Genomic DNA, 12,515 nt, shown 5'->3' on the forward strand with positions numbered 1-12,515 from the left:
TGTCAGAGTCTGACATGGGGCAGGCCTCCCAAAGCCAATGCTGTGTCGTTTCTGCTTGAGAGCGTGTGGTTTCCATGAAGCCGTTTCCGTTCTTTCCGCCAGGTTCCCTCTCGTAACGCTTGCGCTCTCACTGTGCGTGCCTAGGCACAGTTCACATCCACCCTCGTGGCAAGTACACAGGTTCAGTGAGTGATCATTAGGCACCTTAATGAGGAAATGTATCATTTCTGTCACGTTATTTGTTAAGCGTTTAGGTACCCCCTGCATATTCCCAAAGCCCTCTGCAGTCTTTAGGGAAGATAGCTCCCCGGCTACCTAGGAGCAAGGTCAGTGAATAGGGGCTCTCTCTGTCAGAGAAATGGTGTGTACCAGCCATTTGGCACAACCAGGGCGCATGCTCCTTACCTGGGGAGGGGGAAGCAGGCCAATTCTGCTGTACGTTTGTGTCAGTAGTGTTATACTTAATAGCCTGAGTAGGCACCCTAGCTACTGAGAATATGATTTATGCACATAATTTTACTTGGAATCTGTTTTCTTTCCTTTATTATTACTCCTTGTTCCTCCATGGCCATTATCTCTTAGGTGCCACAGAAAGACACCTTGCAACCCATTGATAGCGACACTATAAGCTGACTTTGGGCAGAAGACTGGAAGGGAAGATGGGCAGGGAGCTGGGTCCCATGCCCAGTCCTTTCCACACGCACCAGGGGGCTCTTTAAGGACCAGTGGCATGCTAGGCAAGAGTGTTTATGATGAATGACTGCTTGCCCACCCAGCAGTATTTAATACTGTTCACCATAGCAGGTACTTCTAAAGGTGCACATGTAAATATAGACTCAATATATGTAATATAATATACAAATATATTCAGCCCTCTTAGAGTTGTTATATACGTTTGTTCCCATATCAGAAAGAGAGGACCAAAGCTCAGAATTTCCCAGGCTTTTTTTCCTCCCCTCAAGAGTTGTGTTGCCAATAAGTAATAATATTAGAACTCAAACCCAAGGCCTCTGTCTGTAAGTCTACTGCATTGTTGTTGTTCTTGTTGTTGTTGCTGCTGCTGTTGTAGTTCTTTTTCTTTCTCTTCTTGTGAGTTAGCTGCAGGTTTACAGAACCTGAGACCACACTTTATAGACAGCCTCTCCCTTGGTGGTCACTACAGCAATGCCTAGGTCCCCAGACCTGTGTGTGCTGCATCCATCCTAGGGCATGAGGGACAGGTATAACGTGTGGTTAATTGTAGACTTATGAGCACAGACAACTGTTTCTGTCCATGCTAGACAACTTTATGCAGCCTCTTCCCTCTATTTATCTTCCTTTTTGGGGGGAGTGGAGGAAGAGAGGGGGAAATGGGTCATTGCCTTTTAAGGTCTGCGTACAATGTGGTGGAAAATATCTTGCTCCCTGATGAAAATTTGCAGCAGCTAGTTCCACTGAGAACACTGCCCCAAGGGAGAAGTCGCTCTACTTGACCTTCATTCTCCCTGCCCTGCACCAAAGTAATCCGCTTCATCCTTAAGTTTTCAGAGTTGTCATGTACCTTGGGAAGCTTTTTCCTAAAAGCTCCTCTCTAGACACCCTGACAATGATAGGTTTCCATACCCCAATTCCCATCCTTCTCCCCACATCTGGATGCAGTATCACCATGCCTAGTCCTTGACTGGAGAAAACCATGAAGCACATGGCTACTAACTAGGACTTTAACAAGTGTGAATCCACCCAGGGGTCCCTGAGTGAAGAAAGGCCAGGCCATCTACCAAAAATCACCATTGCTGAAAATTCTGGGGAGCATTGCTTTAACATGACAAACATTGGGGTACCCACCATGAATTGGAACAGAATCAGTGGGCCTTGGTTTTGTTTGTTTTGTTTGAGGGGTGTGGGGTCAGTTACTTTGCCTTCTTTCCTACTGAGCATTTGCTTCGTGAGGACAAGGACTATTTCTTGTGAACTTTTGAGGCCCCCAGTTAACCCAGTGAGTAGAACCAATGGTGGTGTTTCCAATGAGCTTTCCAAGTGAGGTTGTTAGTTTATTGTGCCAGCCTAGCTGATAAACACATTTGGGATTAATTGAAGGGCGGACAGATAAATGGCTTGGTGAGCCTCACCTTTCTTGTCTCTCATTCTTTGATCATCGGACCAGTGTGCAGCTGCCTTGCTTGTTCTGTGCCTCAGTTTGCAAGCTACACTACCTGTGGAACACCTAACCCATGGACTGTGTCACTGTAATTCGAGGTTCCTTCAAGACTTGCTTCAACACACCATTGGAATGTACATCTCTTGATCTGGGGACTGTCAGACTCTGTCATCTGGCTGACTGTTGGTGACCTGCCTTGCTGTTTGCTGCCTGTGCCCAGATAGCCTGAATTGCTCTACAGAGGACTACCCAGCGGCCCTCAAGACTTGAAGGACTGCCAGTGTCTCACAGCTGTCTCACGGGAGTGAGTTGCACTGAGCCATTTGTACTGCTTTATAATTTAATTGTTTATTTCTTATGTTATCTATCGATCTATCTGTATAAATATATATAAAAGGATTAGCGTTCTGGTTTTGTTTCTCTTGAGAACCCTGTCTAACACACCGAGTGAAAACTTCGGCATAAAGGGGTACTCTTTAATCAAAGAGATGCATGTCCCAAAGAGAAGCCTTTAGAAAATAGGGCCCCTAGTCCAGGCCTACATTTTCCATGACAGATTTGCCAAGACATAGAGCCAGGCCGTGGGAAGTGGGAGCCCTCATTCTTAGGAGTTCATAACCAGGGTTCGCCATGTGACCCTGCTGATGTGAGTGGAGTGCATCAGGCAGTGTGGTCTTTCCAGAAGTCCAGGTATGACACCTGACCATCCCGTAGGCCCTGTTAGCATGGGCACAGGACTTCATTGATTCTAAGATGAAAACCCTTCCCTAGACCAAGCAGTAGGAAGCAGTTGCCAGCCCTCTGGCCTTGGAAGACTCCCCTCACTTCCCCATGCCTTGTAGTGTCCACGTCTATCCCACAGTGAGAATGGCATTGACCCTGCCTCTTTGCTTGGGATCTTGATAGCTTGGAGGAGGCGCTGGCTGGGGAAGTCGCTTGACTGCAGAAGCCGAGAGGAAAGCTTGGTGGCATGTTTGCTCATGAATTGTGTTTGTTTGCTTTGGCTTCTGATTTTTGATTGACTTGGAGCAAGGAGAGTGGCATATTTAGTAAACATTCTGGATTTACTTACGAGGACATCAAGCTGAACGTTGGCTCAATTGAGATTACAGGGAAACCGTATCAGGTCATTGAGCATGCTCGTGCTGTTGAGCAAGTTTCACTGGAAGAAAGGGACAGAAGAGTAAATGGTGGCCTGACGTTCCAGTATAAGGGATTAGGACTTGCCCGCGACACCACCCTGAGGCACAGGGACGGAGCTCTGGAGGCACAGTGGCTCAGTGCTAGACAGTCCAGCAAAAGATTGTCTAAATGTGCAGCCCACTCGGGATCTCCAAGGAAGAAAGGCCCGGGGCTCTGCTTTCCTCGTGATGACAGCCAAGACAACACTATTGGGCAGGTCTGCAGTGTCATGTGTCGTTAATTGACTCTGCAGCACACAGCAGCAGCAGGATGCATGGAGTCATCGCGTGTGAGCGGTAGGGTGCAGGACACACACACCTGAACGCCTGGGGGTCTGTGGGGTGATGTCGTAAAGCAGTGTTGCAGGTTGACTTTTCTAAAACAGATTCTCATGGTCACTCCTGTGCTCCAGATCCTTCCTTGGCTCCCCATTGTCCTCAACAGGAATTGCCAATGAGCGTGCTCCACATGGGAAACAGGTACAGCAAGACAGTGATCCTCTCAGCCACGAGGACAGCAGCGTGGAGCCTGGGATGGTAGAGCCCCTGGGGCCAGGCTTCCAGCCACATGTCCTCTATGCCCCCAGTAGGTTGCAGGACAGTTTTCTGTATAGGGAGGGGCATGAAGATGACTTAAAAGCACATCATTCATGTAGATTTTCCTGAATGAGTCCGGCTCACCAGCAGGTCTCACGTCCTAAACTCGGTCCCCAGGCCATATGTATGGAAGCAATCTAGCCATCACACATGCTTTGTCCTTATTAATTTTTTTATTAATGTGTTTATGAGTCATTTGCGTAGTACCTTTGGAGACATATTTACTCAGCTCTTTTGCTCATTTTTAAACTGGATTACATCTTTAAAAAATTTTTTTTCACTTGTAGTTTGGGCGAACATTAATAGAGCAAATTGGTTTTTCAGTCAACCATTCCTACATATTATGAAACCTGGGTGTAATGCAATCCCCACAAGCTACCAGGGCTCTTCCCACACCCCCTAGTCTTCTAGGTTCTGTCTCTGGGCAAATGCTGCCCTTTTGATCTCCTCCTTATGGCTGAGTGTTCTAAGATCGTATACTTCCCTTGATGGTATTGTTCAACGTACAGACCTGCCACTTGGCTGAACATTGAGCCATGCTGGTTAAGTTCCGTTCCAGGCCGGAAGGCTGCCTAATGGCCACAGCCTCCAAAGGCCCAACAGCCTCAACCAGACTCGTGATCCCAGTCTGTGTGATTGGGTTTTGGTCCACATTTTTTCTTGCTTCACCCTGACTTGCCAGACTGTCTTCTACCTGTGTGCCCTTGTGCTTGCTCTTTCTTCAACTGCCCCCACCTGGTCAGGCTGGTCTACTCCCAGCCCCAACACCACATCCCTTCGCAAGTGGCACATCTCGGGGTTGGCAGTGATTCTGTTGCATCATCAAGTGGGTGTCTGGTATTCATCTCATCCACGCACCTGGGAAAGACGAAATGTTGTGTTGTTATTGTGATGCCTTCAGTCAGTCGTCACAGCTCGCAGCGACCTCGGGGACAACAGTAGGGAGCGTGTTCGATCCAGCTCCATCCTCACCACGGTCCTTCTGCTCAAGCCTCTGACACCACTGTCTCCACCTCAGTCCCATCCCATCGAGGGCCTTTTCCTCTTCCACTGCCCCTCGACTTTACCCAGCAAGATGTCCTTTGCCAGGGCCTCGTCCCTCCTGGGAATATGCCCAACGTACGCGAGACAAAGTCTCACCATCCTTATGTCTAAGGGGTATTTTGATGAGACGTCTTTCAAGACAGATTTGTTTGTTCTTCTGGAAGTCCAAGGCACTTTTAATATTCCTTGTTGGTCCCATAGTTTCAATGCATTGATTTTTCCCTGGTTGTCCTTATTCCATGTCCAACTCTCCTACGCTTTGAAACTATTGAAAGTACTATGGCTTCAGTGAGATACACTGTCATTCTCAAATAGACACCATTGCTCCTCAGCACTTTAAACGAAGTTTTAAATATTACACACCCAGTCAACTCATGTCACATCCATTTCTTTAAAGAAACTCGTGAGTTATTGGAGAAGTAGTGGTGCGGGGGTAAATAAGCACAAATCTGCTTCAGTTAGGTCACACATAATGATTGCTCAATAGGTTCCAGCTGAATGAAGGCACATGCGGTGGTGGCTTCAGTGTTTGTGGAAGAACAGCACTGAAAAGAGTGGAATTCTTCCACGAGCGTTTTTGATGCCCACTTAGAAAGGGAAAGCGGTAACGGTATCTTTTTTAAACTTTTCATTGGTGATTTTGATGAAAGTTTATAAAACCGATGCTCAGTTCTACACTTAACGATTTGTAAACGTTTTGTTTCAACTCATTCACGTCAGTCCCCTAAGTGTAACATCACTGATCTCAATCCTTCCCTGTTTCCTGTTTCCTGTTCCATTCCTCCTCCTTTCCTAACTTCTTCCTTGGGGAAATGCTCTCCTTTGGATCTGAAATGACTAATTATTCTAACATGGATGGGAGTTCAGTTCCAGACTGAAAGGGTAACTGGAGGACCTCACCAATCGCTATCTGACCAATAAACAGTCTCTTTTGAGTCTGTGCCACATATTTCTCCCACTCTATCCACACCCATCTGATGTGATCCTTCACAGACCAGTTGGTCGTGGTAGTCGGGCACCATCTAGTGCTTCTGGTGTCCTGGTTGTGGCGACTGATATTCTCATGGTCCATTAAATCCACGGGACTAATTGTCTCCATGAGCCTTTCAATTCTCATTATTCGTCTTTCCTCCCGATGCAGAGAAACCATGATTTGTTAAGACCCAAGTCGGTACTCATCAAAGTAGGATGAAGAACATTGTATATGGGAACTATGGCCTGCTAGGAGACTTTTAGTGTCCCCTGAGACTCTGGTCCTGAGCACCCAGGTGTAACAACGTTCTTAGAGGTAAATTGTGAGTCAGTGATGGCTTGGCTATCAGAGACAAGGAAGATGAGCCCACCCAAGATGTGGCAAGACAAGAAGCAGCCTTTAGCCCAGCTATCCCTGTCCAACTCTAAAGCCTTCCTCCTCACGAAGTGCACACACACGTGCAAGAATTGGGACCAGGATATTAATTGTAGCATTTTTCATAAGAGGAAAATCACTGAAAACAAACAAAATGTCCTTTGGTAGGAGAACGGATAAGTGAAACGTGATATATTTCTTTAATGAATAGAATGGTTACAATGAACACACGAGATTGAGAAATAGTGGCAGGGTTGAAATTTAAAGGCATCTAACACTAGGTAAAAAGACAAGTGTGACAATAGGAAATACACCATATGCAACCTGCTATCATGTACCATATTCATGTATCACCCTATGCACTGCAAATAAGAACATTAAAAACCTGCCTGGAAATGAGGCATAAGCACCACAGGAGGGTGTTCCCACCGGAGAGGGAAGAAAAGATGGAGACCAAGGAATCTTTGCTGGACCCATGACATCCCCTGACTGTTTAACAACCAGTGAGGCAGCAGATGAACATATATGAAATCCGGGAGGCTGGTGTTGGGAATATGAGTCTGAGCTTAAGTCAGAATCAACCAAGACGGTGAGTGGGTCTTGTTCTTGCTTTCCTGTGCTCTTGAAACGGTCTGTGGTTTCAACATATAAAAGTCACATGAGAGCAGCGTGTGAGGAACTGGGTGAAGCAGTTTGTCTTCTACCTTTAGGGTTTTCTTCCAGACACTTCCCTCCCCACCCCACCCCCCTTCCCGTCAGGGAGACCAGCAAACGGTGTGGGGCAGCAGCTGCCCGGAGGCCTCGCCGAGTCTGAACAGCACCTAAAAGTGCCCATTCTCAGCTCTGTCTCCAGAGACTGAGAAATAGAACACTGATCTCTCTGGAGGCTTCCTTTCCAAGTGTCCCGTATTCGCTTTCATTATGGAGTGTCGCTTCCAAGCCCCCACTGCTGACACCACGTTTCCTAGGTGTTAGAGCATCTCTCCAGCCTAATGAAAGAGCCCAGCTGCTCGGTGGGTTAGTGCTCGGGTGCTGACTGAAAGGTCAACAGTTTGGACCCACCAGGTACTCCATGAGACGACAGGCTTGTCATCTGCCTCTCCACAGATTATAGGCGTGGAAACTAGAAGGCTGTTCTGTAGGGTCACCACGAGGCCAGACTGAGTCAACAATAATGGGGTTAGGACTTTCTTTTTGTTTTGGTTTACCCAACCTTATCAATGAGCCCCAACTGGACTGTCTGAAGCAGAACGTGGCACCAGGATGGGAGGAAGGCTCATTAAGCGACTTGCAATATGCAGATGACACAGCCTTGCCTACTGAAAGTGAAGCACTTGCTGATAAAGACTGAGGACATCAGCCTTCGGTATGGATTACACCCAATGCCAAGAAGACCCAAATCCTCACAACCGGACCCACGGGTAACATCATGCCACACAGAGAAGATGGGAGTTGTCAGGATTGCATCTTGTTTGTACCCACAATCAGTACTCACCGAAGCAGCAGTCGAGAAATCCATTGGCTCGTTGCATTGAGTAAATCGGCTGCACACGATCTCTTGAAAGCGTCACCGAGCATGGATGTCGCTTTGAGGACGAAGACCTGCCTGACCCAAGCCCTGATCGTTTTCATCGCCTCATCTGCTTGTGAAGGTTGAACATCGCATAAAGAAGACTTCGTGCATTTGAACTCTGGTTCTGGCAAAACATACTGAATGTACCACAGACTGGCAAAAGAACGAATAATTCTACCTTAGAAGAAGAGCCAGAATGCTCCTTAGAGGTCCGGATGGCGAGGCTTCGTCTCATGTCTGTGGGACAGGTTGTCAGGAGAGACCTTCCCTGGAGAGGGACATCATGCTTGGTAAAGCAGAGGGGCCGCCCCAAAGAGAAGAAGATCCTCCACATGAAAGCTTGATACCGAGGCTGCATCAATGGGCTCCTGCACAGGAGCGCGTGTGAGGATGGCGAGGGGCCATGTGCTGTTGGACACAGGGATGCTGTGACTCAGAACCGACTCGATGGCCCCTAACAAGAACAGTGGATGAGTCCAGATGGTTCGGTGGTTAAGTGTTGGGTGCTAGCCGAGAAGACTGGCAGTTTGAACCTCCCAGCAGCATCGCAGGAGCAGCCTGGAAGTTTGCTTCGGTAAATTTTATAACTTAGGAAGCTGCCCTCTAAAGGAATTAGACACCTTGATTAAATGACGTCTCTATGTGTAAAATCTCACTCAATGGTCCCTAACACCAACAACATCTAACCTAATTAGACTTCAGTTTTGCAGTAAGACTTAATGAAATCCCCTTTCTCATGTTCAGCAAATCCATTGCCTGTGACTTGTATCTCGCTAATCTCCTGCTTTATAACTTGGTAAATATTTCTCTCTGTTCTTCCTCCCCCCAAAGCAACCAGATAGTAAGTCTGTGCCGTTATACTCTTTCTAAAAGTGTTTCTTGAGACGGAGGGTCAGTACCTGGCCGATGCACCTCATGCACAGCCTCCACCTGTCAGTGAAGACTTGCAAGTTGCAGCAATGCTGGCCAAGTTTCAGTGGAGCTTCCAGACTGGGACAGACTAGGAAGAAAGGTCTGGTGATCGACTTCTAAAAATCACGCCTTGAAAACCCAATGGAGCACAATAGCACAGTGTCCCGTGCGTGGGGCCACTTGAGTCAGGAGCTGATTCGACAACTGCTAACAGCAGTATTGAACGTGCCTCCTGAGCCGGAGAGCCATGTCGGCCGCGCACTGCAGCTGCTTCATACAGGCTTAACTGGGCAATCCTGTCCATTTTTTCCAACTCAGTACCCAGTGACCTCACATCAGTCGGCCAGCGTGGCCACGGTGGCAGTGTTTGCACCGCAGAAACTGGCACAGGCCGCAGATCAGGCTCGTCTTCCCCTCCGCCCTCCCAGAAGAGCTGGTAGTGCCACATCTTCCAGCCTGCCCTCTGGAGTGCTGTCCCCTAAAGTGGATGAAAAAGACCCCCGGGAAGTGCTGGCGTGATTCAGGAAGGGCTTGAAAGCAAAGACCTACATTTTATCTTGGATTATGGGTTTTTCTAGTACAAACTAATTTTCATTTCTGCCATGTATGTACAGTGAACCCTCGTTTATCGCGGTTAATCGGTTCTAGACCCTACCGTGATAAATGAAATTCCGCAAAGTAGGATTCCTTGTTTGTAAATCAAATATTTTCGTAGTTAGAGCATAGAGGACATGAAAAAACACCCTTTAGTCACCATTACACTCGTATTACCCAATTTATTAAACGAAAAAGGGAAAATACAGTAAAACATTTTGGACGTTGCAATTATCATTTATTATTTATTATATTATTTATGGCATCTAGTTTACAGTATTACATATTTCACATACAGTATTATTATACATAGTTCTTACAAATACTGTAATCAATAGCCTATGAAATGACTTAAGGGATGTACTCTACAGGTGCGTCGCCCTCTTTTTCCTCTGAAGGAGCAGGTGTAGGCAGTGGGTGCTGTTACGCAAAAACCGTGATAGAGTGAAGCCGCGGAAGTCGAAGCGTGAAGTGGCGAGGGTTCACTGTATATGTATATTGCTAGCACCTTTTTTTTGCTTTTTAATAACCTCAAAGGGGAGTGCTCGGTCCAATAAGCTTGGGGATCAGTGCCCAAGAGCACACCAGGCATGTGAGGTGTGCATTGCGAGTGGCAGTGTCCTGGTCTTGTGTCTGCAGGCATTGATCGTGGACAAGGACAGGTCCAGGCCTGAGTCTCAGGGCTCCAGCCACATCGGGGCTCAGGAGCCCTAGAAGCACTGGCTGGAGAATCAGGCAAAGCCAGTTTGCATCTGGCCACAGCTGCTTCCAGGCTGGGAACGTCTCCGCCTCCTCCTTAGCTTTCCTGAGCCCCCTAGCTGACATGCTTAGTAAAGAATGTACTAGGTACCAACCACAATCATCTTCCAACTGTCTGGGGTTGTCTCCACTCTCCATCCTGCTGAGCAAAGCAGCCCAAAGCTGATTTGGGAGCTGCGGTGCCACCCAGCGAAGGAGCTGCCGTGGCCTGCAGGGACTGTCACCAAGCTCAGCCCGTCCCATGCCCCACACCTTCTCTGCCCACTCCAGTGGCCCTGGAGGTAGTTGATGGCTTCCAGGAAGCTCAGCAAAGTCAGGACGGGCTTCTCCTTGTGGATGCTGATGAACTGATTTCTTTCCTTGCCCAGTACATTGAGTTATTTTAACATTGTAACATAGGGATGCGATGGAGCGAGTCCTCCCTTTGTGGCCCCTCCCCAGCCCACCCAGGTCTCACCTCTCAGCAGCCCCACCGAAAGATGAGAGCGAGGAGAGGGAGACAAAACCTCTCTCGTTATTGCTATGTGAGGAAGCCAAAGGCCCAGCCCCCGCACAGCCTGCCCTGCAGGTGATGGCTGTGAGGTGCCATCGGGTCGGTTCCGACCCATAGCCACCTGCTCACCAGCACACGAAACACTGCCCGCTCCTGTGCCATCCTCGCGATTGGTCCCGTGCCTGAGCAGCCACCGTGTCGGGCCATCTTGTGGAGGGGTTTCCTCGCTTCACCTGCCCCTCGACTTTGCCAGGCACGATGGCCTTTTCCAGGGACTGGTCTCTCCCAAGGACTGTCCCTGGATGAAGGCCCACCCTCCTTGCCTCTAAGGAGCACGCGGACTGGACTGCGTCCAGGACAGATCCGTGTGTCCTTCCGGCAGTCCACGGTGCCTTCCATTGCTCTTCTCCAGCACCACACCCCAAACGCTTCCCCGATTCAGTGCCTGACTTTCACGTGCATAGAAGGTGACCGAAAAGACCATGGTTTGGGTCAGGCGCACCTTGGTCCTCAAAGTAACCCCCTAGGTTATGATGTGGTGATTTGGGCTGGGCTAGAGAAGACCCAACGTGGAGCCAGGAACTCTGGGATGAACTCACACGTCAGTCACTGGAACAGAAATTGGCAAAGATGTACTCAGAGTGAAATCGTGAAACGTGCATCTGCTCCCCCCAAAGCCATTTTACATCAACTCCTCACGGCTTTCCAGTGTGTTCCTTAGGGCCTCCGATGTCTGATGGGGGGGGGGGGTCCATTGACACGCCTTTCTGCCAAGGTGCCTCTGGGTGGTTCCAAACCTCGATCCTTTTAACTCATAAGCCAGCACTGAACTGCCTGTGTCACCCAGAGGCTAAAGTTAGTTACAGCGAAGTCGCTCTCTCTCTTTCAAAACACATGACAAGCCTCCTCTTGTATAAACACCCTCTATCAGCTGGGGCCCACGTAGGCTATTCCGTCTTTGGGGTGGCAGTGGGAAGAATGATAACCAGAGGGCTTATGAGAAGCCTACCACTTACCAGATGCAATGCCAGCTTTGCCAGTTCACCCACTCTGAACATCGCCCTTCGAGGTCTGCATTGCTGTTCTCCATATGATGAGAATGTCTCAGAGTGATTGCAGAAGGTCGTCTATAAAGGCCCGAGTCTATACCAGGGTCTGTCTCCCTGCAGCCCTTGTGCCTTAGTCTGGGGAGGTTCACCGGAGGACTGTGTAGAGGGCAGGTCCTCTCTGCGAGACCCCGTCCCTGAGGTTTTGGCCAGCACCTGCGTTGAACACAGGTGTGCTTGCTCGCGGCCTGACGGTTGGGTTTTTCTCATCTTTTCCATGCTCTTGCCCAGGGGTGATCCTGCTGCTTCTGGACAAGCTGCGGAAGATGAAATGGGAGCAGATGTGGAGGCTGACCGCAGAGAGGGAATTGATGGGCATGCTGTCCACATCCTTAGCTGACCAGGTGAGTGGCCAGGTTCGGAGTGGAGTTGTTCCTCGGTGCCTGGTCCCGCTCATCAAAGAAACAGTAGAGCAGATGGACCTGGAGCATCTACTTAATGCGTGACTCATCTGTACACTTGGCGACACCTGCCTTGTACTTGAGGGGCCCTGGTGGCACACACGGTTACGTGTTGCGTTGCTAATCACAACGTTTGTCATGTGAGACCACCAGCCGCTCCAGGGGAGAAAGGTACGGCTTTCTACTTCCCTAAAGAGTTACAGTCTCAGAAACGCACAGGACAGTTCTACCCTGTCCTGTAGGGTCTCTGTGAGTTGACAGTGACTTTGTGACAGTGAGTGACCTTACATTAGACGTCAGATACAAACCCTATCTGTTCCAATTTACATGCAAATTTGATTTAAAGACAGGTAAGAGCGGGGCTCCTTTG

General features: G+C 48.7%; 1 protein-coding gene across 1 annotated transcript in view; it reads left to right on the plus strand.

Annotated features, from left to right (window-relative positions):
* Window positions 1–12,515, plus strand: part of LARGE1 (LARGE xylosyl- and glucuronyltransferase 1) — a 619,553-nt gene that overhangs the window by 506,088 nt on the left and 100,950 nt on the right. Inside the window, exon 8 of the mRNA XM_004700723.2 lies at window positions 11,976–12,088. Within this exon, the coding sequence (XP_004700780.2) occupies window positions 11,976–12,088 (113 nt within the window). The remainder of the gene's footprint in view (window positions 1–11,975; window positions 12,089–12,515) is intronic.

Source organism: Echinops telfairi, unplaced genomic scaffold (genome assembly GCF_000313985.2).
Source record: "Echinops telfairi isolate 266 unplaced genomic scaffold, ASM31398v2 ScPeMD7_2;HRSCAF=8, whole genome shotgun sequence".
NCBI classification, from domain to species: domain Eukaryota; kingdom Metazoa; phylum Chordata; class Mammalia; order Afrosoricida; family Tenrecidae; genus Echinops; species Echinops telfairi.